Below are 26,153 nucleotides of genomic sequence, written 5' to 3' on the forward strand. Positions count from 1 at the left end.
GTGTATCATCCATGCTTGGCTACCCTGAGGTAAGGTGGTCACTCAACAACTTTTTCACCTCCATAGTGAAATTATTACCTCCATAGTGCGTCCTTCCACAAGTGTCCTGAGCACCGTCGCCCTCAAGGTGGCCTGGAAACCCGGCGGGTGTCACAGCAACGCTGCGTGTGGCAACGCCACCCGGGCTACCCCACAGCACCAGGGCACAGGCTGTCTGTCCCCTCTCCCACCCCAGAGTGGCAGGACAGTCCCACAGCTCCCGGCCCCCTCGCTTCCCCAGAGGTGTCCTGACACCAACGGCAGCCTGTGGCGCCGAGCCAGAAATGGCCGGCCAGGCGTGTGGGGCAGACTGCCCAGTGCGACGCTCCCGGTGACAGCAAACCGCCCTGCGGCACGGGGACGGCGGCGGCAGGGACACAACCGACAGCCCCTACCCCAAAGCTCGTTAACGGGCCTCCTCAGCACGCCACCACCGCCCCACGATCCCTCCGCCAACACCCCCCTCGCTGTCCCGTCTCCCTCCGCCGCCCCCCCGCCCCCGGCTCCGCGTCGTGTTTTGACCAGCGCGGGCCGCCGTAGCGCGGCCGGGCGGCCGTGCCGGGGCTGCGGGCGGCGCTGCGGCCGGCGGGGGGAGCGGCTGGGCGGCGCGGGCGAGCGCTCGCCCCTGGGCTCCCGGGGCCGGGGCGGCGGGCGGCCTCGACCCCCCGCTTCTGGCCGAGGCCTGAGACTGCGGAGCCGCCCCCTTCGCTGCCGCTGCCTCTGAGGGAACGGCCCCCGCCCCGCCCGCGGGGGCGGCCCGCGCCGCGGCCCCTCCTCGGGGGAGGCCGGCTGCATGGGCAGGCGCTGCGGGGCACCGTGGTCGCCGGCCTCGCCGGCAGAGCCGCTCCTGGGCGCCAGGTAGGAGAGGTTTAACCCGGCGGGTTAGGCTGAGGGGGGTGCGTGGGGGGAAGAGACGCGTCCCCTGAGCCCGCAGTGCCGCCGCCGCAGGGAGAGGGGCTGGCGGTTGTGCTGGCTTGGATGTTCCTCTCTTCTTCCTCTCTTCATCTCCTCCTCTCCTGCTCCTCTCTCTCCCCTTCTCTCTTTCTCGCTCTCTCTTCCCCCCGCCCCCATTTTGCACGGAAGCCGGGAGGATAATTTACTGCCGGCTTTGACTGGATCCCTCCTCGTTCCCCCGCTTCCCTCCGGCTGCCGTCGGGGCTTCGGGGAAGGCGAAGGTTTTGGCCGGGGGTCTGTAATCGTTGGCAGCAGTTACAGCTCCTCCTTGATCCCCTTTTTATAAATAGGGGGTGTGGGGATGTGAAATATAATATGCCTTTATTATCAGCTATCACCCACTATACGTGTGTACTTAAAGCAAAGATAAATTAGTGAGAGTTAAAAACTCCTTCGGGTTTATTCTCGGTGTGCTTCTGCGACTTGGCATTTAATAGTCAAGTACAGCGTTGTGCTTTTCCAGACTGTGAAGCCTAAGGTGGAATGGATGGTGTATGGAGCAAAAGCAAGGGGCTGGATGGACCCTGGTAATGGACTCCAATGGTGGGAATTTCTGTATTTGTCATAAGATGATACTGAAGTGTAAAACATCTAAATTTTGGATCTGGGAATTGGTTCCAATGTGTTAATTGATACTAAAAGGATGATAATTTTTGTGGAAGCCTCTGAGAATAAGTAATACGGCACCCGTCCTTATCATAAACTCTTGCATTTGGCATTTCTTGTGAAGAATGAGGCTAGAATTTATTGCGAATGTTGTATTGACCCATGGGTGCATCTTTCAGTTTAGATTATTGCTGATTTGATCCTCTGGAATCTGCAAAAGGAAAGTCTGCCAGCCTCTGTGAATAGCTTTGCAGTGTAACAGGAGTGGAGTTCCCGAGCAGAATCGCTGAGAGATATGTGAACGAGTATAAGCAAAGCTGAGCACGTCGGTATTTCTGCCTCAAACCTGGGCTCCTTCCCCAGGCACAGTTTGTGTGTGGGGTGAACACCCTCTTGGCACCTGGAGATGATGTCGGTCGAAGGGTCTACAATAACAAGTCGGATCAAAAATCTGCTTCGCTCCCCTTCCATTAAGCTGAGGAGAAGCAAGCCTGGGAACAAGCGTGAAGATATAGGCAGCAAGGTGAGTTCTCTGTGGTGCAGCTAGCATGCTTTAACTTTGTTGCCTGAGGTCCCATCTGTACTAACAATACTGCTTTGGGAGTAACTGGTGTAACTGTAGAGTGATGCAGAGCAACTGATACGTGACTGTAGTCTGTCTTTTAGTTGGGGTCTTTACTGTGCTTCATCTCCTTGCTAAACCCTGGATCCCTTTCTGAAACACACTCTTTTTGCTTGTGTGTATGTAACCAATCTGTATCAGAAAGCTTTTAGCATTTCCGACGCTGTGGTGTGTGGAGTTGTTACAGATGACTGACAGGAGAAACATAATGCTGCCTCTTCCTCCATATTTCCAACTGCTAACCTGTGTTACCGGCAGCTACCGATACACAAAAGACCTGTTCTTCTGTGTAAGCAATTGCTCTCAGCCCCGCAAAGGAGTGTTCTTTGAGCATGAGGGGAAGGGTAGGATGATCTGAAACATAGAGGATGTGAGACATCTCTTGCAGGTGACTGTTCTGATGGGGTTTGTGTTCCACAGGCCTGGATGCACTTTCCTCTGTGTGCCTCAGACCCCCTTCCTTGGGGATGTCTCATCTAGGGTATAATTGCATCTGCCTGAAAAATCCATCGTTCTTCTTGGTGTTGCAGACAATTCCTGACTGATAGTCACTGATTGGGAGTTGACTGGTGTCATGAGGAGAGGAGGATGACTTAACCCAGGCTGCAGGGAGAACAGGAGCTGGGTGGCATTGCCTTGTGCTGACAGCAGGCGCCTCTGAGTCAGGGCACCCCGGTCTGTCCCTGCCACTGATTCACTTGTAACCCTGGGCAAATCACTCAGCCTTTGCATAGCGCTCTCGTTCTCCATAAATAGAAAGCTTAATCCCTCCCCTCCTTGTGAAGACTCACTAATAAATAAGAAATCCTTATAATCCATGACTGCAAAGTGCATTCATTTGTCTCAAAACAGTAGCGCTTCAAAAGTTAGCTGCTGGAGTGAGGAGTGTGTAAAAACTGCAGGGGAAATAAATGATACTTTATCTAAATGCCCTGTCCCCAGCATGAAATCCTGTTCTCAAAACCGTCCCCTGAGATGGCTGTTCAATACCAAGGAACGTAATATTCTTCCCTTGCAAACCAAGCGAAAAACCTGCTTGGCTTCCTTAAAGCTGTCTAGAAGAGGTGTTCATGCTTGACCTCGGTGTGTGAATGTGCATGCGTCGCATTTAATGTGGCCTGTGGACTGCCAGTGAAACGTGCTTTGTAGCCATTGCTGAAGGGCAGTTCGTTGATCTGTATTCTGCAGAGACCTCTGTCACAAGAGCCAAAAGCCACCTGTACCACCATGTACAGTGGGCATTGGATTCTGGCTCTGTGAAAAGGAGCCGAGGTTTGCCCACTCCTTTGCAGAGTTGGGACCTGCTGCTATAAACCCTGGGTATTCTCTGGTACCTGTTTTGGTTTGGGTTTTTTTTTTCATTGTTTGGGGTTTTTTTTGTGTGGGTGTTTTTTTTTTTTTTTTTCTTTTTTTACCTTGCACATGCCTTTTTGAAGAGCTCCATTGTATCCCTTGTGCTGTCTCCCAGTGTGCAGCCAGAGCTGTCTGATCCACTGGGAATATCATGGATTCATTCTACATCATCAAATTAGGGTTTGAGGGCTTGATTTTGTGTATCTTATTAGTAAGAGCAGTTAATCAGTGAGATGCAGAGGAACTGGTGGAGACTTTGCTGGTAGAATCTACTTGTCATCATGAAGAGTGCTCGTGTTGGTTTCCCAAAGCATTCTGCTCTTAATTTCCCTCAAATGAGTTATGTCCTGTCTTCAGTGGGACAGCTGGGATGGGCAAGGCAGAAAGGAGTAGGCTTCTTACCAAAGATGCAACAGAAGAAGTTCCCATGTTTGATATCTGTGGAGATGCACCCTCTGCTGTGTATGTGCTCCTCTGCCTTCTGAGGTGAGAAGCAGCTCTACTTTTCTAAAATAGCAGGAAACAGATCCTCTCAGTCTGCTATTTGGTATGAATGTAAACCCCTTGGGACTGAAATTGAGCATCATACACATTGCTCCCAAAGGATCTTTGCTGACCTGCAGGAAGGGCTTTTCCAGGCATCTTTGTCTCGGACTTTTTGAGAAATGGCTGCTCCAAGAGATGCATGTGGCTCTAGTCATGCATGTGGAAGAATGGATGGGCCTATGAAGCTGGTAGCTTTGGCTGGTCATCTCTGCTGAATACTGCTTGGTTATATAGGATGGAGCCAGGACTGTTGCCCTAGATTAATGCCTGAAAGGTGATATTGTGCTTTGTACATGCAGATGTAGGTGAAAAGCAAGCCCTCAACAGCTCTATGGTTCCTCTGAGTCCCTCGAGCTTTTATTGCAACCAGCTGCTCAGTTTAAGATGGACAGGCACCCTCAGTGGCACTTCCTTGACTTCCATGAGCTGTGATTTATTTTTTTTTTTTTCCCCCTCTAATGGAAAGTGTCCCTGGTGTCCCTGCTCTTTCCTAAACAACACTTTGGCGGTGTGAAGCCTGCCAGGCTATCTCAATGGTTAGGGACAGACCCCTTGGGCAGTTTGTCATGCTGAAGAGAAGCCCTGTGGAAACTGGCTCCTATCAATGAAGCAGCCGTGTAATGCTGGGCTGAATGTGGGCAGGCTGTGGGAGGCTGGCTCCGCAGAGACCTGTTTGTGCATTGCTCTGGAAGGGGGAGTGTGGGTAAGTACAGATATTTTGCATGAGGGCTGTGCAGGACATGCAATGTGTTACTTGGGAGCTGTACAAGAGAGAACTTGTTTTGTGACTTTTATTAGGACTTATTCCTTGCCTATAACTAATGCATGGTTTTACTGTGCAGCCCCAGGAGATCTCTGCAGGAGTAAAACTAAGGAACCAATACATAATCATGGATACGTAAAAAAAAAAAAATAGATAAAATAAAGGATCTCTTTAAGTAAAGCTTGTTGATAAATTTGATGTAGCGTTCAGTTTTGTTGCTGCTTTTTAGAAACAACTTTTGTTTTGTGAGAGTCCTGATTTTTGTTGCTGCGTGACTAGCTCTGCGTTTAGACTTTTGTGTGTGTGTGTCTTCTGATGTTTGTGGCTTGAATCCACTTTCTCTGTCCTGTCCAGATCTCCATTTCTTGTGTTGAACCAGTGTAGACCTAGAGTACAGTGATTTACGCCTAGGCCTGTTGCTTGTTCGATTGTAACATGTCAGTGTGGTGGCTGGAAGCTAAAATTTCCTCAGATAAGTTGGTTGGCCTGAGTTCAATTTCTAGAGGATTGCTAGCCCTACCAGAATCCCAGCCGTGCATCTGCTCACCGTGCTTGTGATTCCAGTAGAGACATGGAGTTAAAAACTGGGCACCAAGTGCCTTTGAAGCAGCATCGATCACCCTGATCACCCTGAACGGCACTAGCAGGGCAGTGGGGAAGCTAAGGATTGAGCCGTCTCCCATTGCTAAAATGCCCTCGTTGCCATCCGTACCCTGCAACTTGGCTAAACAAATCTCTTGCTTTGACAGAAGTAATGTACCTGAGCAAGTACAGTTCCTGCAGGGGATGTTCGTATTGTTAAGCTCTACTCTTGTAAATATAAGCATCTTTTTAAGTGATGTAGCTGTGCCTATTTTAGGGGGTGTGTGTGTGTTATCCTCAGTCAAACCCAATTATGAATGTCAAGGGAGAAACAAATTGCTACAAAACCTGCTACAGGCTTTTCCCTGAAACTGTAAGCCAGTGAGTCAAAGAAACACATTTGGAATTTGCTGCTTGTTTCTTTGATCTCTACTGTTTTTTCTAAGCCAGAAATATTTCAAGTTGCCAGTTTAAAAGAGCGCTTTGACTAAAACCTGACATTCCCCAGCAGGAAGTCATTCAGCACAGGTACTGTTGTACTGTGGTCTTCCCCCCACCAAGTGTCCTGTGAGCACGTGCAGCTGGCACGCCTGTTCCCCCTCCATGATGCTGGGCTGGACTGGGTGGCTCTGCAAGCCCTTTTTGAGAGGTTTTTGTTCTGAAAATGAGCCCTAAATTGTTCCTAGTGGGACAAGGTTTCTTGTCCTCCTTTGGTGAGGCATGGTCTGTTGTTACTGCCAGCCTCTGGGCTGGCATTAGCCTGATGGTAGGTCCCAGGCTAGGGCAGCAGAAGAACGTATGCCCGCCTCTGTCTTCTGCCTCACATCCAGTGAGCAGGACGTGCACAGGCACAGATTTAAGAGGGGAGCAGATCCATGGAAGCTTGAGATCTGTCATGCCCCTCGCATTCCCAACACAGTTCTCCAGCTCCTCAATCCTCTGAGAAGCTTCAGGGCTCGGCAAGGACCACAAGCTGTCCTGAACACAGGAGACTGGAATAATGTTTCTGTCCTGGCTGTAGCTTCCTGCCTTCAGTACGCGGCCCTTTTTGTTTGAAAATATTATAGCTTCTGACACGAATGGGTTTAGACCACTACTGGTCTTAACCAGATCAGCTGAGAATTGCTGAACCTGAACTGGAACAGAACCAAGAAACATATGAGTTTGACTCGCTGATATAAATGCTTCAAAAATCATCACCTTTTATTAAATCATTTAAGGTGCAGCTGAGGCTTGTTGTGGAGTGAGATTCTTTGTAAGTCTTTGGGAACGACTCAGTCCTGCAGCAGCAGAGCCTGCTGGGTTCCTCGTGGGCAGCATTTCCCAGGGAGCTGGATGCGGGGCTGAGCAGCCTGGCTGTGTGGGTGAGGTAGAGAGCAGCCTGTCCAACACTGTCACAAGCTCTTGTTTTGGCAGGATTCGCAAGGGTCTTTTACATAATGACGGTGCTTTTGAGGAACTGCTCAGCATGGTGTTGCCCTGTTCCCCTTCTCCACTCCACTGGACTCCGAGCAGTACTCAGCCCACCAGCTCTGTGATCAGCACAGCTGAGAGGATGCATCTAACCCTGGTCTGGCCTTGTGCTGCTGTGCCTGTTCTGCTTCGAAGTTTACATCCATGAATGTTGCTTGGCCCCAGTTGGTAGCTAGGGATCTCTCACAGCTCTGCACCACTCAGTCTAAACACACCCAATTGCTTCAACAGCTCAGGGGCTGCTGTGCAGAGATAGAAGGGATTTCGTGTCTGTCTCTGGTCAGGCTTATAACAGTGTCTCTTAAAGCAAAGGACAAAGGCTAGTTAGCTTCTTCATAGCCAGACCTGCATTTCAATGGCATGTCCATATCTGTGGATAAAGTCAGTGGAACAGCTGAGAGTGTCATAGCTAAGGGGCTGAATGCCACCCTACTGGGCTGCTCTGGTCCCTTTTTCTTCATCCTTAAGTACATGGTGCTCAAGATGACCCTGTGTTTGTTAACAATTTCACACACAAGTTCTCCTTGCTCCATTCTTCACCCTCTGCATGTTATGCTTTGTCCTGAAATTACAGGGTGATCTGGCTAGCTCTCCTGGCCTGAATTGGAGCCAAACATGGCTATTAAATGTGACTTAGCCACAGGGCATATCGAAGCCAAAGTTTTTCTGCTGTTGGACTGCAGAACCAATTGCTTCTGGTTCTTGAAGTATGGTGGATATAAAAGCGTATAGCTGTTCAACATGTTTGATTTTGTAGACTGCACCTGTATTCATGAACCACTGTGACCCTTCTCACCAGTCCTGAAACAAGATTGCTGGAAAGTTCCACCCTTTGTGCTGTCTTTACCATGAAAGACAGGAGGAAGACCCCTCCATGGCAGGAGGGGAGTGATGATGTGTTAACAGCTGAGGTGCAGTCACATAAATAACACAAACCAGGTCATTTGCTGATGAGTTTAAATGGTTATTCCTTCCCTTGGGTGGTCACATGCTGCTTTCCTGTATGGTCTTTTAGATCTGCTGAGGTCTTGGCTGGCATGTTGTTCTTCACCTCTTTCAGATGAGCTGGGTATTCTTAGAAGGCACATGGGCAGGTTTTACTCTGTCCCTGATGTGTTGGTTAAGCCATACACGTATAGACTGACGACCCCCTTTTGCTTGTGAGCTGTTGTTCTGCAGTGGGCTGTGAAGCATGTAGTGTTTTGCCAAAGACCTGGCTGGGATGGTAGGATGGCAGAGGTCAGGGCTGGTCAGAGGGGTTGTAGGTGGTACATTTACTGCTTGCTGGTCAGAGCTGTTGTTCAGTGTGGTACAGGGAAGGCTGGTGGAGAAAGGCATCCACAGACACAGTGGGCAGAGACCTCCTCCAAAGTGTACCATCTGTTTCACTAGCTGCGTGCTTGGCGCTACCTATGGTGTATCACCTCATTTGTTTCAGGAGGGAGAACAGTTGAACTGATGGTTGGGAGTCAGGCCAGGTTGGACCACTATCTGTTCAAGGGTTTGCAAGTGCCTGTAAAATGACTGGTATATTTTTTCACTCTCCTCTGTGTCTAGTGGAAAGCAACTGTTGGACATCAGCTTAATTTCCAGCTGAGAAAGTAGTGGTCAGCATTTTGTTGGACTGGCAAATCTGAGAAGATAGTTTACTTCCTGTTTATCAGGTCTTAGGAAGAAGTTGCTTGATTAGTCGTGGTACAATTCGCTCTGTGAGAGTGAAAGTAAACACCATGTACTATCTAGTCTTTGGCTTTTTTAAAAGGTCTCTTTTCTTGATGTTTGGGGCAGGGAGTGGCACTTACATGGCGCACAAGCAGCACAATGAAGCCCTGATATTAGTGCTGAGTGATCCCAGCTAAGGTCTGAATAATTAACTAGCACCAAGCCTGGTTTCATTCACTTCAGGCTTCTGGTTTGTGTCTGATGTACCTGCCTCTGCAGAACTGAAAGTTTCCGAGGAGTCCTGTATGTGTGTAGCAGGGTTGTGGTGTGCTCTCTGCTCTGGTTTCCAGCTCCAGATGTGGGCTGGTCCTTGCGCCTGAAACCCTGTGGGCTCTGCTGAGGGCTGTACTCACCAAAGGGTGGCTACTGCAATTCAGGAAAACCTCCCAGTATTTCCTTTCAACCACAGTGCTGCTTAGCCTTTCACTGAGCATGTCTCCATCTTGTGCAAGGAAAATTTAGCTGAGGCCTGTGGGTGTTGTAACCAGCAGTGGATCTGTGCTATGTGATCTGTCTTCAAAAATATTAGCGTAAAGGTGAGTCGCTGCTAATATTTATATGACCGTAGACTGCAGGAGCAGTCCATCTCTACTTTGCTTTGGTGAGTGAACATTGGACAGACATGTGATAAACATCCCAGAGGAGCTTCAGGCTTAAGCCTGGAGAGAGGGAAAAAAAAAAAAAAAGGTGTGGGGGGAATGGGACGTGCTTTTCCTATACAGACATGGCTACAAACTCCCACAGGAAGTCTGAGGCAGACCTAGAAATTGAATCCTGATCCTCCGAGGCCAAATCTTAGCCTTAGCCACAAAGCCCAGTCTCTTGCAGATTACCAGGGATGTTTCTCACCTCTCCCATGTGAGGACTGTGTGTTCATTTAGGATTATTTGCTTAAAAGTCCCCAAACCATGCTGTTGCAAATGCTGACTTGGTTCCATTGTCACTAATGATTTCAGTAGCTCTGGTGATGATGACTTTCCAACAGGCTCAAGCAGATTAAGCACCATATGAATTAGAGCTGTGGAAACCCCAGTAAGCCTTGTAATTTTGCTAGTGTCCCAGGAGACCAGTACTGTTGTTAGTTACTGCAGGGAAACTCTGATTGAAAATAGTACTATAGAAAAATCTATGAACTGCTGTTGTATTCGATGTTTCCAAGCCAATAGCAATAAAAGCCAGTCCTGCTTGTTCTCCCAAATACAGTATTAAAATTCACAATTGGTCAAGAAGGCTAATGTGATTTAACAACTACTATGAGACTTCTTACCTGGTGGAATTTGAAAAATAACATTCCTTCCTCACAGTGGTAGTTCTTTAATTTCTGCATCTCTCAAACACTTTGCATAGTTGGTCTGAAACTTCCCCCATCGTGAATCCAGAGAGACTCCTTTCTCTGAAATAAAGTAGATTGTTGGGAGTTGCATAGCAGTAGAGAGTCACAACATTAACAAATGCCTTGGAAGCAGGCAGATGGAGGAGTTTCTGAAAGAAGGAGAAAGCAACTTTATGGCAGTGTCAATAGATTCAAGGATGCAGACTTGTAAAGCTCTCTGCTCCTGTTTTTCTTCCAAGTAGGCACTACGGAAAACAGTGCTGCCTGTTTAGAAGCCCTTCCCTATCGAGAGGCAGGCCCAGCACAGGGCATTTGTTTGAAGTGCCAGTGCTGAAGTGTTAGCTACGTCTCCTGTGCTCAGCAGTGGTGGCCTTTGAGCTCTCCCAAGAGCTTTGAAATGGGTTGCTCACCTTTGAGTAGCACGTAAGGGGCTGCTTGCCTTTGAAGTCTTGTTTGTACTAGGGATGCTTTCATTTGCCACAAAAAAAATAAAAAGCACCATTACTCAGTCCAGGACTTTGCTCCAAAGGAGCTTGCGTTCATTACATGGTTCCTAACGTAATCTAGATGCCAGAGTTGCCAAAACATTGAATAGGACTGAAGGTAAAAGGAGTGTGTGCAAGACCTGCCTCCTTATTTGGTGACTGCTCTTGGTGCTCAGAACTTGCTGTTCTCTGTGCTTCAGCCCTGGCTGTGCTGTGGGGCTGTGACCTGGACCGTAAGGGGATGGTGTCAGAGGTATCCAGAGTGGGCATGACTGTAAGGGTGTACTGGGCCAAACACTTGCCTGTGCTAGAAACAATTTGCAAGCTGAACTTCTACGACAAACTATCTTAAGGGTGACACAGCATCAAAAGCACCTGTTGAGTGATCCTTTCCCTCAAAGAAACAGGCTATACTAGTAAAAGGACTTTTTTTTTTTTTGCCAGCTATATTGCATCAATATTAGTGTTTTTTCTGCAAGAGCTTTATCTGGGCTGAGAGTGACGTTTTTCATGCCCCTAACCAATGATTCTGTGCTGCTGAAATATGTAAATGTAGAGTGAACCTTAAAACAGAGCTGTATATTTTTTTTAAATGCAGTTAATGGTTTTGGGTTCTGTGCTTGCTCTTCAGACTGTCTCTGAGCCTCTTTTTTCCTCAATGTAAAACAGACAGGAGGCTACTTATCCACTTACTGCAAAGTGTCCCAGCATCCAGGGCTTTAAAACAGCTGTGTAACTCCTTGCATTTGGCTTATCTCCCAGTTTTGAACTAGATATAGTGGTCCCAAGCGCAGTTGTTTCAATACTGCTTTGGGGTGTCATCCTTCTCGAGCAGCTGGGCCCAAAAGCATTGCTGACTGTAAACTGTAACTGACAAATTTGGGATCCGCTTTGTTTAAACCCGTCTGGTCCCAGCTCACCTGGTTTTCTTGGATGGAATCATGGCCAGGCAGGCTGCAAAAATGGCTCTGTGTATCTTGCCCGACCATGAGGGCTGGCTGGAGGGTGCCCTGAATCCTGCTCTGGGAGTGGTGGTGGAGGGGAATGGGGACACGGCAACATATAGCACTCTTAATGAAATGAATTAACAAATATTTCTGATGAATCTGTGGTGTGCCTCACTGGACGTAGTTGTTTTAAAAATCCTGAGCTGTTTTTGAGGCTGGAATTGGGATTCCACATTCTCCTGCACCGGGAGGATAATCTTCCTCCCTGATAATCCATGGTTTGCGCTGCATGTCTCTGCAGGCCTCCCGAGCTAAGCTGTTGAGATGTATTTTACACGCAATCAGCGGTGCGAATAACTGGCGCTGGGGGAGGATGAGGGTAGGGTACTCTGGGCTAGAGGTAGCTTTCTTCAGTTTCCTTGCCGCTGGCTGCTTTGGCTGTGGTTTTGGCTGTAACTTCTGGAAGAGCGGGTCTCCTGCATCACCGTTGTGGTGGGTGGCTTATAGATGCTTGCTTTGCAAAGTTCTTGGCCCACTTTCTGTAGGGGGGCTGGAGATAAGCTTTTTGATGTCCAAGACCCAGGAGTAAATGGCTTCAAAATGGAAGAGGGGAGACTTAGATTAGATATTAGGAAGAAATTCTTTACTGTGAGGGTGGTGAGATGCTGGAACAGGTTGCCCAGAGAAGCTGTGGATGCCCCATCCCTAGAAGTGTTCAAGGCCAGGTTGGATGGGGCTTTGAGCAACCTGGTCTAGTGGGAGGTGTCCCTGCCCATAGCAGGGGGGTTGAAACTAGATGATCTTTAAGGTCCCTTCCAGCCCAAACCATTCTATGATTCTATGAGAAATACTTTTTTGATGGAGCCATCAGTGGAAAACAGAGCGTGGTGCCGAGGCAGAAGATGCAGTGCCCGGACTATCTCTGCTGTGCATCGGAGCTACTCCAGGTCCTTGGAATTAACATCTCTGCCCAGGAGTGTCTGAATGTAAACACGACCGTTAATAAAATGGCCAGCGGGCTGATTTATGGCCTCCTGCAAGACGCGCTGGAGGGGAGGCAGGAGGCCGGTGGGAAACACAGGGCTGCAGTTGCACGGCCTGGCCTGGCCTGCCTGCTCGCTGCTTGCCGGCAGCTTCGCGGGGTGGGCGTGCTCCTTCTGCCCTCGCTTCTCCCCCCGGCCGCCGTTCCAGCGCTGCCCCGGCCGCTGCATCCCTCGCTCCCTCCATCCCTCGCTCCCTCCATCCCTCGCTCCCTCCATCCCTCGCTCCCTCCATCCCTCGCTCCCTCCATCCCTCGCTCCCTCCATCCCTCGCTCCCTCCATCCCTCGCTCCCTCCATCCCTCGCTCCCTCCATCCCTCGCTCCCTCCATCCCTCGCTCCCTCCATCTCTCCCGGCTGGGTCGTTCTCCGGCCGGGCCGGCCCCCGGCGCGGTGCCGCGGGAGGGGCGGTGCCTGCGGCCTCCCGTCACCATGGAGACGCCTTCCGGCCAATGGGGGATGAGGGGCGGGGCGCCGTGGCCCCGCCCACCGGGTGTGGCGGCGCGCCGTGTGCGCGGCGTTGTATTTCATGGGAGCGTGGAATGGTTTGGGTTGGAAGGGAGCTTAAAGATCATCTGGTTCCAAATCCCCTGCCATGGGCAGGGACACCTCCTGCTAGACCAGGTTACTCAAGTAAATCCTTTCATTTTATATATAAAAAATATCATCCCCCACGTTTACTGAAAAACGTTATCTAGAATGATAGTTAAAAGGAAAAAGGAAAGACTGCCACATTCAAACAGCAATTTTAACAAAAATAGCAGAAATGGCTTGTAATACATAGGAAAAGAAAAGGTCTAATTTGAACTGTGGAGAATGAAAGCAATTTTAACGCTGGTAGATTTTTGCGAAATTGCATTTAGCAGCATTTGGCAGGGCTCCTCTGGGCATCGCTGTCCTGATGCGCTTCTCAGGGACTGTACACTTGGGTAAGCCCATGCCCGTTAATTTAAACACAGGCTTTGGAAAAAAACAGACAAACCAAGATTCCAGTCTAGAGAAACCCCATATAATGTGCTCATAGTCTGTGTCTCCAGACAGTGTCTGGTCCTTTGTGGTGGAGCTGGGGTGACCAAGGTTACAGGCTGACCAGCAAGGCTGGAAGAGAGCACAGGTTGAACTGGGTAATAACACTGTCCTTCATGGTAGAGGATGTGGTTGTATGAGATGCACTGGGCAGCTTCCAGCTCTGTGTCTCTGCCGAGGGAACTGAATTGTCTTGTTAGTTCAGGAAAATCTGCCTCTTTCTTTTGGGAAAGAAAAGCATTTTACAGAGTACCTGGAGAACTCTGAGGTCACCAGGGGTGGAGAAATACTGCTTGCTTTGGAGAGTCCTGTGATCTAGTGGGAAGAGGAGAGTGCTTGCTGTGATAAGGTATTTAGTTTTGCTGTCAGTGCTTTCCAGAGGTTTAAAACAATTGGGAACACTCATCACCTACTGCCTAAAGGTTTGTTGGCAAGCAACAGAAACTCTTTCTTTCTCCTGGTAGTTTTTTCTGGCTCTTAAGGCCTGTTGTACTGGGAGGAGCAACCCGTCCCGCCTTAGCCAGCAGCCCTGGCTGAGGAGGGGAGGAGGCTGTGTAACAAAATACGGTAACTCTGCAGGCAGAGGGGAGCTGCTATTCCTGCCTTGGGCTGTGGGGAGGGGAGTTGTGGGCTCGAAGCGTGTTTGCATAGCATTTGGGATTAGTTGAGCCAGGGAACCTCTCGTGCTGAGGAGATGGCAGAACTGTAAATCGTCAGTGATCTATGTAAGCTGTGGAAAGCAGTTAGGGCAGAAGGAAGGGCTTAGAAGGAAAATCCATTATAAAATGTCAAAGTGGGTGATCTCCCTTGCTGGGGAGGGGGGTCTTGTCTCTGGGCAGCAGAGGGAAAGCTGCCTATGTGTTGTGGCCATCCCTCTGGAAGAGGGATTTACTTCCAGGTCTGCTGCCTGGGTTCTGTCCCACGTCCTGCCCTCCCACTCTCTAGTGTGATTTAATTTGGATGCTTTTCTCAGATCCCCAGAAAGGAAAGTAATGTAAACAGCTGCCAAGCAGGATTTTGTGTTGTAGAGCGTACTTAAATGCTGGGGCCTGGCTGAATGATGGTCTGAGTATGGTTCTATTTTTCTGCGTGTGTGTGTGTGTTTAATAGGAAGAACATATTCTGTTCTGGTTGAGTGTATGTTACTTTTCTTAGTGTGCCTGTTAGTACAGTAACTTACAACCCACTCTTTCCCCCTGCTTATAAAGTGACACTGGTATTGTGTTACAGCTGTAATGTACACAAAGTCTCACACAACTCTTCGTATAAGATTTTTACAGTCATGATGACCTTGCACGGTTTAAAAGAAAATGAATGCAAACTCTGGCACTGTTCCTATGGATACTTAAGCATGTGCTTAATTTTGTGTGAGGTAGTATGAGCGTGAGTAGTTCCATTTCACCCAACGGACATAAAGATAAGTGCCTCTGTGGCCGATTGTAAGGTCAGAGTCTATATATGATGATTCACTCTATGCACATAACTGTATGTGTGTGCATGCCTTATATGTATATCATGCAGTTGTCTTTATCATGTTGTTTTGACCACCTCGGCTGCACTTTGTCCATTAATCCATATTCCCTGGGCATGTTGCTAACCAGTCCTGTGAAGCCTGGGACAGAGACTGTTTCTTTTTTTCTGTTTCCCATCTGCCAAATAAACAGTTATCCAGAGAAATTCCATTTTTCTTTTGTACCCCCATCATCATCCCCAAAATGTGGATGAGGTTTTCCCTTTTCTCCCCAGTTAGGGCTTCCCTGACGGAGCCTCCTCTGATCCAGGCAAGATACTGACCTGACACGTTGAGGAAGGGCAATTTCATCCCTGAAGTTACAAACAGGTTTATGCAAGGATAAAGCTTGGTTATTTATACCCCAGGACAAGAGACGCCCATCTCTGCAGAGGCCTGAGATGGTGGTCATTAACTTTTCCACATCACAAAACCAAAGATGCTGTGTCTTTTTAGATACTTCTGAAGTGTTGATTATGCTTTCCTCCTCTTTAAAGTCCAGTCCCATTGGATTCTTGGATTCAGACATAAGAAAAGGCAAGATTATTTTTTTTTTTAAAAAGTGTTAATTTCCCCCCCCCCCCAGTATTTAGCTGTTCCAAAGAAAAATTGATGAAAGTTTGTTTTCATCTATTCTGGGAAGACTGGCAGAGCTGTCTTTGCAGCCCATGAGAGGAACAATCTGGTGAAAGGCACGGTAGTTATCACCTGGTAGTTCTGTACATGTGATAGCAGAAGCAGCCTCCTTTAGGAGAGGGAATATAGCAGGCACTGTGTCTCCCCGTGGGCTGCTGCCTGGGGTTTGGCTCACCTGGGGTCATGTTAAAACCTAGGACTAGCACTGGGATCAGCATCCTGTGGGGTTTTAGCAGGCACTTCTCTCACCTGTGTGTCACTGACGTTTCTGCGAACAGCATCGGGGGAAGTACATTTTGGATTTTGGTCCGTGTCTCCCATGCCTTGCCCTTCTTGTTTCTTCTCTGTGCATGAGCTTAGGGGTATTGGACTAAAGTCAGACTCATTAAAATATGGTAGCACCACTGATATTTTCAGTACAAGCAGGGTTTGCAAATAGAACTATCTGACTATCTTCCGTTTGTCCATCCCTTAAGTTTAAAAGATTACTTTAAAATGCAAGTGAATACTGGCAGATGCTCTACGTATTACATGTCTGCCCTTATGCTGCCACACACCCTGGTCACCTCTATGTACTCTCTTGGCAGTCAGGCACTATATCTTGATGTGACAAGAGCTGGCAGTTAACCTATAGCTATAAATCTGTTGGGGCTATAGTAGAAGTCTGTTAGTACTGTGCAGGTGGCGAGTGGCTTGCTTAGCTTCTGGGAGGATTTTTTTTTTTTTTTTTTAAATTTCTTTTCCTAACACGGCTTGTATTTCTGCAGTGGTAGAGCCTGTTCTGGTCACAGTGGTCACAGTGGAGCAGCAGAGTTAACAGTGTTTATGGGAAATTCTTTTCAGTTGCTGCGGCCTAAACATATGTACACCAGCATTGAGTTACTTCTGCCTGGAAATAAGCCACAGAGCTATATATAAAATATGTTTGAACTGTTGTAGTAGTGTTGTTGGTATAAATACGTGAAAGGGGTAGCACCAGGGCTTCGCTTCCTTAGAGCTGATTTGAGAAGACTTCCCAGTGCTCCATCTTCAGTGGAAAAGGCTGGGGAAGGTGACTGGAAGTTGCAACAAAATGCCATACGGCTAGCCTTCAGGGAAGAGCATAAAGTGTGAGATACTTGGGTCTGGAGTGTTGACTTCCTGCTTGGTGGTTGCCCAGCTCTTTTCTCTTGTGGGGGAACATCTGTCAGAAATCTCACAGAGTTCTTTTTGCAGCAGCCTGGTCTGCCAAAGCCATGGGGTTTGGTCTGTGACAATCTTTCGTGTTCTTGTGACTCCAAAACTGAGTTTTCTTGAACTCCTTCTGGCAGATGTTTCTGTCCTCTAGCTATTAGACAAGCAGTCTGGGTACATGGGGAGCTTCTAGTTGCCTTGGTCATCATGTTGTGATATGATGTAGGGAGCAGTATTTTGAAGTGACATCATTGTGTAGCTGTGCTTCCCAGGTGCATTGGGATGCTGCTGTCATCTTTTGAATCTATGAAGTGTACATAGGACTTCTCCCAGGCAGTGCTTGTAAGCAAAAACAACTTCTGCAATGTCTAAGTACCTTTCTGCTTCTTTGTACAAGATTGTTTAGTGCCAGTCCTTGCTCAGTCAGCTTCGCTGCCGTAGCAGATTGTGCCAGTTTCTGAGGTCCTTTCTGTCACTAATAGATTTTTATCTCACCGAAAAGAAATGTAGGAAGTGACCTCTATAGAAATAGCAGAAAGTGCTGATAAGCACTGAGCAGCCAGTTCTAGTCTTTACTTGTGGCTGGTGTTAATTCCATCTTTAAACTTTAAGTGCCTGTTTGTCTTTGGCTAATTTGTAAACAGATCCTTCCACAATATTGACTCTGAAGTGCTTTGTTGCAGGTATCAACCTCTGGTGTTCTAAGGATGTAAGAGAGACGAGGTTTGCAGGTAGAAATGTCTTTTCTTAAATAGACTGGTACAATTGGAAGAAGAGGGGCAAGATTGTGGACAGGTGGGAAGATTTTTAGGGTTTAGCGCTCCATGAACAATTCTCTACAATCATTTCTTTCTGCCTTTTTTTTTTTTTTTTTTAAAGAATCTGAATCATCAGTTGCGTCCTTCAACTCTGACAGGCAATCAGCTCCATTTCATCCAACACTTCTTCTCTGGTTGGTCATGGGAGTTGTAGCCTGGCTTCAGCCAGGGGATGGTTCTTGTGCAGGGATGAGAGTGAAGCTTGTATCCAGCTGTTGCCCATTAACTTACTGTCAGTGCACCACAGCAAGGAGTGGACAGAAACTGCATAGAAGCTTTATAGCTATCTTTTTGCTGGAGGACATAAAATACAGTTTGAGTAGGGTTAGCATAATCATTCAGTACAAAGGACAGTCAGTGGGGTGTTTGGACTCTTAAGTGTTGCTTTGCTGTTCAGTCTTATTGCTTGCCCTTCAAGTGTTTGTCTGATTCTTATATCCTTTGTTTGATCTGTAGAAATGTACTTAGGACTAGTATTTCAGGTATTTCTGAACTACGTGTGTCGCTCAAAGTTATTTCTTAGCAAGACAGATTCTGCTAACTGCATCTGAGTAGATGAATGCGTCTAAAACTATTGACTGGAAAATCATGCATTGGGAGCATTGACTCTTTGCTGAATAATGGAGTTCCATAAACTTTTTTTTTTTGTGTTTTGCTTTTTACTGCAGCAATTTTTGCTAAGAACTAAACATGTAAAAACAGAAGTGAAGTGTTGAAGGGGTAGGAGTTGGTTGTGTTCCTGGATCTAGGGCTTTCTGAATTTCAAAACAAGGGCAGTAAAGAAATGGTGGTAGTTGTAATGGTTTGCTTTCTTGAAGTATTGCAGGAGCTAGGTGGTAACAAAAATAAAGGGGTTTTTAAGCCTGTGGATAAAAATTGCTTCCTCTAAGTGTGGTTTTACTTCCTCAGTTCTCACGTTTAGTAATTCTACCAGTTACCCATGCTTCTGAGCCTAAACGTAGGCTAGAGGAAACCTGCTTTTCCAGTGTTACTCCCACTGTTTCAGGATTTTAAGTCACTTAGGTGGCAGCCTGCTCCCATTTTCTTTCTGTTAAATCACCTTTAAAGAACTCCTCAGATAAGTCATCTTATGTTGGACTATTGTGCCTCTCGTTTACAGACTTGGTTTTCCTTCAGGAAAAGAAACTGAAAAGGTGCTTGGGAAAAATCACAGGAAGAAGTCATTTAAGGGCAAAGTATGTGAAGAAGGAAAGTGAGCTGAATGAATGATTTAATGAGTTTGTTTAGTATTGCTTTGTAGTTATCTTTTACAACCTTTTGTCTCTCTGTGCGGTTTATTGTGTAGTGGTGGTTTCCTCTGTGTATGTGTGTGTGTAAGGTGGAGAGGATCCGATGGTGTTTCTTGCTGCTGACTTGCAGGGGGAGTTATTCATGTCTTTAGGTTGCTGGGTTTAGGCTGTAAAACTTACAAGAAATTTTAACTGTTTGGAAAAGACTAAACCAAGTTCTGCATCTGGGATAGCCGTGACTATGAACAATAATTGTCTCTCCTGTAGTACCAGTTTGCATCCTTGAAGGAGAAAGATGGCCCTACCATGAGTACCAGAGTGAGCACGCATGGGTTTGCTGGAGTTGTCCATGCCGGTGGCTGAACAGCAGCTGCAGTGATGGCGACACTGTATTACCAGTGAAGGACTTTCCAGCCGTACTGGAACAGGAGGAGGTGGCAGCAGGCTCGTTGAGGAGACAATGGAAATCAGTGCTTGTACTGTTCTCTTAAGTTTGTTGTCTCAGTCTTTGGCTCGTGTTCATATGTATCGCTTCTCCTGGAGGACATGGTCTCCTTTCTGGCTGACAGGAGAAATCTCTTGAGTGCTCAATATGCGTGTTGACTAACAGATGTGAAGAGCGCCTTAATTCTAGGATGCATGAAGGGCAGATGATGATAAAGGCTCTTCTGTAAGAAGCTTATTCCTCAGGGCAGAGGGCAGGGAGTGCAGGAAGGGATTGCCAAGAGCTAGGCGGCAAGTGGTGGCTGGGGGTGGACAGGAAGCTTGGGTGCTCCTCTGTATATCCTGATTGGTTTGGGGAAAAGAAATCTCTCATGCTTTCCTCCTATTCATTTTTAAGCGTTCTTAAAAAATGTTCTCCCTAGCCTCAAGCAGGAGTGAGATACAGCAACGGTGCAGCCTTGGCCGTACAGTAGATAGCTGCTGGAATTTGGGAGGGAGGTGAGGTTATTCCCAGCTCTGCTGCTAATTTGTTGAATGACCACAATCAAGACATTTTACCCAGTGCTGCTGTTTGTTTTTTTTGTTTGTTTTGTTTTGGTTTTTTTTGCCATCCAGTCCTCTAATATCTGGTTATAGATTGCAAGCTGTGGGAGAGTACATCTTCCTACCTGGTGTAAGCACTGGCGGCCTTCATGTTTGTTGGGACTTCTTGCAAGTACTGTGAAACAAATAATAAATAGTCCAGACAATATTTAGGGGAAGAATGAATGCTAGTCTCTTTACCACCTGCCTCTTTCTGTAAGGATGTTATTTGTGTGATAAATGCTGCATACTTGCTCTGTCCCTCCTGTTGTATTTATTGCAATCTTAGCATCTTTTAAATTGGTGTTAAGTGGTTTTTTTTTAAATATAATTTAAATCAGCTTACAACAAGACCATTTTCTAATCCCCTGAGGATGCGAGTATGTACTTTCCCCCATAGCATCACTGCGTCTTAGGGAGATGCATGTGTGGGAGGACAAGGTGTCTAGTTCAGGTGTTAGCGCAGGAGCCTTGAGGCACCAGGAGAGGTGAGCTCTCTGACCTCCTGTGGAGGGGACAGATATCTGCTCTGTGTAAGGAATCTGGGCATAAAAAGGTGAGGCTTTTGCATACAGAGAGTCTCTTTAAATCTTTCCTGGGGACATAAATACACTACTTAACAGCTGTCCCTTTCTCCAAAAGACCTGCATTTTTGCCTTCATGGTAATGAGGGCTGGATAGGTACAGATGAGATCTAGACTTGCGATTTAGAAGTGGCAGTTGATGACTTTTAGGACAGAACTATTGTGCAAATCAGTGGTGAAGGATAAAAATAGACTGATGTGGCATGGGGCATTATATGTAAATAAAAAAATCACAAATTAATTATGAGCATCACCTCAGGCAGGCTGATTAAAAGGTTTTTCTTCACCCTGCATAGCTCTAGCTTGTGTGTTGCTACTCCTGTTCTCAAGGTTCACCACCAAGTTCCCCCCCAAGCCTCAGACAAACAGCGCACTGATCTGTTTATACCAAAAATAAGCACCGGTGAGAAGAAATGAAGGAAGTTGGGGAAGGGAATTGTAATGTGGTGCTTTTCTTGAAGCGCTTAGATGTAGCTTTCCTTCTCTGGCTCCCCTGGGCAGAGTTAATTGTGGGGAAGGCTTTCTGCACCCTCTCTTTCAGTGTATCTTCCCCATGTCCAAGTTTAGTTTGAAAGTTTGTGTTGTTTATGGAGTTCAGCAGGAGGTGATTTAGGATGGAGCTCCTCGCCATGGCAGTATCAGTGTTAGAAACACCGTGTTACAGCCCATGTGTTTGAGTTCTCCGGAGACAGGAGTTATGTGGAGCTGCCACAGTTTCCTTGGAGTGGATGCCCGTCTCTGACATGAAACTGTGGGCTTTTAACTGTTGTCCGTTTTTATTTAGGAGCAGGCCTGACTCGGCACCGGGGCTGTGGGGAAGGACTTTGGCAGAACTACAGCGGGAGCAGCCTTGCCAGCCCTTGCCCACATCCCTGTTTGGCTCTTTTCCTTGTTCTCGTCTCTCGCTTTTCTTGAGTGCTAAAGTCTGGGTGAAACAGGGGAAAGAGCCTTTCCTATCTGGGAAGTGATGATTAATGATGATAAACAGTGACCCTTACACTGCGAGAACCGCTTGTTCCTGCTTGATTTCAAACCCTTATATGAGTAACTGAAACGCTGCCCAAGGGAGCTATATTTACTTTTTTTTTTTACTACATTTCACTGAAGCACTTTCTTTGCCTATATTCAGGCCCTGTGCATGGATTTGGAGGAGACCAATGTATAACGCTGCCAGAAAGTCAGAAGTTGCTTCCTTTGCACTGTTGGGACAGACTGATGGGGGAGTGTTGCAAATCCTCACTTGTACCTAGTACTCTTACTCTGTGCACGGGAAAGTGAATTGGTTCCTTTTTCTACTATGAAGAAAAAAATCACCGGACAAATTGCCTATGTGGGAGGGCAAAATCACCCCCTATGTAAAGTCTGGTATCTTGCTGGCCCTTTTTCCTTATGAAAAAGTAATGCACACTTGCAAATTGGAAAAATCTGTTCCTTGAGAAGAAGCGATCCTACACGATCCAGGTCCCGAGACCTCAAGGAATGGCTTCTTTGAAGCCTGCCCACACAGGATGCATCTCTCAGTTGTGTCCCATAGGGCTTGCCTGCCCATGGAGCTGGTCCAATTGACTCCATGTGCAGATGCTTAGTCTGGAATAAATCAGGATTGACTCTTTATGTGCCAGCAAACCTGTAGCCTGTTTGATGTTGCTTTTTGTTTTTTAAAGTATACATTCATCATGCAATCTTCACAAACTTTGCTTACATCAACAAAAAGAATTCCCTACACCAGAGTCAAAATAGCATCTGTCATCACAACACTAACAAAGGTGGACCTTTTACACACATTCCAGCCCTTGTCACTTTACCACATTTGTATCTCTGAAGCCCAGATATTCTGAAGGTTTTGTGAAATCTCATGAAAGTCTGAGTTGGGGCTGCTTTTACGGTGAGGATGATGGCTGAATGGGAGAAGGAGGGGAAGTTGCTGCTTGCCATGACATTAGCTAGGGTTGATAAGGTTACATGTGCCTCTCCTTATCCCTGCAGTATTTCAGAAGAAATTGGACCTTGGTGTGGGGGTGGGGAAGAGAAACTTGGGGGATCAGTCTGGTGTTAAGTGAAGAAACAGAAGGTAATTATTTAATGGTGGCTAGGTCATGCTGCAGAAGCTGGTAGGAAATTAACCCTCTGTATCCTCTATTGCAGGCCACAGGGACACTTGCAGATGTGTGCTGCTGTCAGTTCTGAGTTCCCTCTCTACGATTCCTGGTAGAGGTGCTTTTAATAGCCTCCCACCCACTTCCCCAGGGCTATGCAATGGTATTTATGGCCTCCCTGGGACTGCCTTACTCCAGGTGCATGAAGAAGAAGGCAGAGTGCAGATTCAGCACGTAGCCCCCGACAGCTGGGGCTGACGGGTCAGGAATGCAGTTCTGACAGCTGGAATCGGACTGAAAGCAGCCAGCATGGTGGGGAGGCCAGGAGGGGAGAGCAGGCAAGAGAGGCTGTGCGGAGAGATGGGCAAATGCATGCGTGCTGTGTGCAGGCGCATGTGGAAAGACAGCCTGCAGGGACCCTGGGTTGTTAACGTTCCCTTTCTTCCACCTCTGTCCCTGTTTTGGTCCCTGTTCTCTCAACTGCCTGGATCATCTTTAATTAATGCCTGCACACCACTGTACAACCGTTGTAGTGACACCTGGCAGAGCCATTAGAGCTGAGGCTCAGCATTTCCATCAGAACACCTCCCCCATCCCACCTCTGCTTTTTTGCAGGTTTACAAATGTAATGTAATGCTTCCCATAACTCAGCGATTCAAACCTTCGGGCAAGTCAGTTTCTACCCTTGCCACTCTTGTGCCAAGGTGCGTCATTCATAAGTTGTGTTGTGGGAGATTGTTCCCTGATGTTCGTGAAGTGGTTATCTTGAAATCAAATTGCCTAGAATTAGCAACTGTGTGCTGCAGATGATGATGTTCTGGTCAGGTGTGTGGTGTTTGGTTTTTTTTTTTTGTTAAATTCGTTAAAATGTGAGGGCTTGGTCAGTGGTCAGACATAGCTCTGAATCCTTTCACCCCGTGAATAGTGCTTCAGATTGAGCATTGGCTGGAAACACCTTGAAACGTTGCAACAAGTCTGTGTAGTGGATTGCACAAAACCAGTTTGATGGTGGTGGAGCAGTTCCTAGAGGGTCAGTTAGGCAATAGGTATGAGTCTGCTATGGTGGCAGTGAGCAAGGCTTGTGAGACTTACTGCGAGGGACATGGAGACTGCTCTGCCAATGCAGAGACATTCTGCATTCGTCATGTGTTGGAGCTCAGCTTACTACTGTTGCTTTTGCAGGTGGAATATTTTCAGTCTCCAGGCCTGTCAAGACGGTACTCTTTGGTAGCACTGGATGCTGAGGGACGGAAGGCTCAGACTAGAGAGGAGGGAGAGGATAGAAAAGACTCCTAAAAAAAACAAAACAAAACACAAAAAAACCCCCCTGTGCATATTTTACATGCACATACAAAATCAGGGGGAGACATTGGATATGTGAGGGACAGAAACCAACTGTGGAGCTGAGTGGTTTTGTTGTTTGTGTGCTCTTGTAAGTCAAACATCTCCTGCAGTTAATTCCATCCACCCGTCTTCAGCCTTCTCCCTGCCAGACCAACAACAAAAACCCCAACTCCCGAAAAAACAAACAGGCAGAGGAACCTGGGCCAAAGCCAGACCTTTGCATGTTAAGCTCAAGTGCAAAATGAATATTTCACAGCTGTGTTATAAAGCCCTGAAATGAAGGCTTTGCAGTGGAAATGCTGACAGCCCCTTAAGTAGAATAGTATATTCTAGTAAGTGTTCTGTGTTTAATGTGCCAAACGAAGCACAGCAGAGCTAAATGTAAAACTTCAAGCCTTTGTTTTTCTGCAGCAGTAACAGGAGATCAGACAGTGTGTTCAGACGGTGGATTAGAGCCTACAATGTGTGTGCTGGTCCCTGGAGGTTAAACGTGCTTTTTTTGCGGTGGGGCTCAGGGACAGCAGGAGAGATGTACAAACAGGGCCAGCTGTGAGATTTGGCTCCCTGTATCAAATTTCACTTATGTAAGAAATAGACAGCTATTTCTTAAATGCTGACGCTGACAATGTACAGCTACGATGCATTTTCACGTATTGGATGCCAGAGTGCATTGATATGACTTTGCTGTGTTGCAGCATGGAAAACACGTTGGAGTGTGTTTCAGCAGTGCTGAAAACTCTGGAAGCAGAATATAGGGAGACAAACATGAAAACCACAGCGCTGTTGTGAAACTTGGGCCTGGTTCTTGGAGCTCCCTGTGTCAGTGTCTTGCCAGGACCGAAGAGTATTGGGGTCTCAAGTCGAGCTGTAAAAGCCTTTTTTTTTTAAGGCAAAAGAATAGATGATTGTGTAGCCACTCCTCAGATGAGATGGTAACTGATTACTTGATGTGCTAGGAAAGGCTTTCCAAAGTAACCCTCATGGGTTATGTATCTCTGGGATTTCTGTGTCCACTGCTTTCTCAGGAGCGTGTGCTTTTGCACATACATTATTAATATGCCCACATTCAGACAGAGAGGGATGAGGGCAGGCACATTGTGCAGTGGATGATAGATGAACTTTGATGGATGTTGTCTTTTCATGCTGACTCGATGCTGCCAGTTAATTAAATGGATTTGAACGTTAACTGTGTTATACACAGGCCCATGGGAAAGCTTTTAAAATAGAACTTGTCTGGATGTGGACATTTATTGAAGCAGCTGTTCTGGAGTGGAATGGAATAGTTGTGCTGCAAGAACTCCCTCTGAGGATGCCCTTATTCATGAATAAGTGCTCACAAAGATAAGGATAGGAAGGAGGAAGTTGAAATCAAACTGTTGATTCAAGAATTGGATTTCCCTTCCACAGGGGAGCAGAGAGGAGAGAATGGGGGATAAATTTCCGAGAGCAAAGCAGCAGGAGTTCTTTCCATTACTTTGTTGAGCGGGGTGACCTTTTTGCTGCTGTCTGTAAATGATCTTAGATGTCAAAAAGGCAGATCAAATGTAAGGTATTAGTGGGGAAAAAAGAATGGAGAACAAAACATAAGACTGTATTATTCTGCTCTGTAAACACTTGCTGTGACCACACCTTGAAAGCTGCATGTGGTCTTGGTGTTTCCTCTTCATCTCAGGAAGGATATAATGTACCTGTAAGGTGGCTCACAGAAGAGCATCAGAGCTGATTAAAGATTTGAGATGGCTTTCAGGAGAGCCATAAACTGAGTAAGTGAAGACACTTGTAGTTGGAAGACAGATGACTTGGGGTCCTTACAAAATCATGAGCCACTTAAAGATGGGTGGGGATTGGCTATTCAGTGTCTCTTTCTGTACAAGAACTAGGGCACATCAAATGATACTAACAGAAGTTTGGTTTAAAACGAGCAATGAAAGATGGTTCTTCTTGCAACATGTACCAGACTGGTAGAGTTCCTTGCCAAAAGATGTTGTCAATGCTTAGTGGATAAGCTCATGGTAGAGAACTCTACTGAACGGTTAAAAACTGAGAATATCTATTTTGAGAGTGGGAGATTGACAGGAGGTGAGAAAGAATAAAATTTGCTTTCCCTGCTCTTAAACTTTATCCATACATTTGTTTATGATACTCTTCTTCCTGACTTTTCTCCTTCACTTACGGCTGCAAAAGGAAACAGGAACCAGGGATAGATACTGGTGTCTGATCCAAGGT

The 26,153-nt window shown here is 46.9% G+C and overlaps 1 protein-coding gene across 3 annotated transcripts in view; it reads left to right on the forward strand.

Moving 5' to 3' along the window:
• The first annotated feature begins 697 nt into the window (after positions 1–697).
• MAPKBP1 (mitogen-activated protein kinase binding protein 1) overlaps positions 698–26,153 on the forward strand; it is a 100,861-nt gene continuing 75,405 nt past the window's right edge. For 2 of the 3 annotated variants that reach the window (XM_074584635.1, XM_074584636.1), the window contains exons 1-2: positions 698–897; positions 1,779–2,122. In XM_074584635.1, the coding sequence (XP_074440736.1) occupies positions 2,006–2,122 (117 nt within the window). In that variant the 5' untranslated portion in view covers positions 698–897; positions 1,779–2,005. The remainder of the gene's footprint in view (positions 898–1,778; positions 2,123–26,153) is intronic. The other variant, XM_074584638.1, reaches the window with a different exon arrangement.

Source organism: Larus michahellis, chromosome 4, assembly GCF_964199755.1.
Source record: "Larus michahellis chromosome 4, bLarMic1.1, whole genome shotgun sequence".
NCBI lineage: Eukaryota > Metazoa > Chordata > Aves > Charadriiformes > Laridae > Larus > Larus michahellis.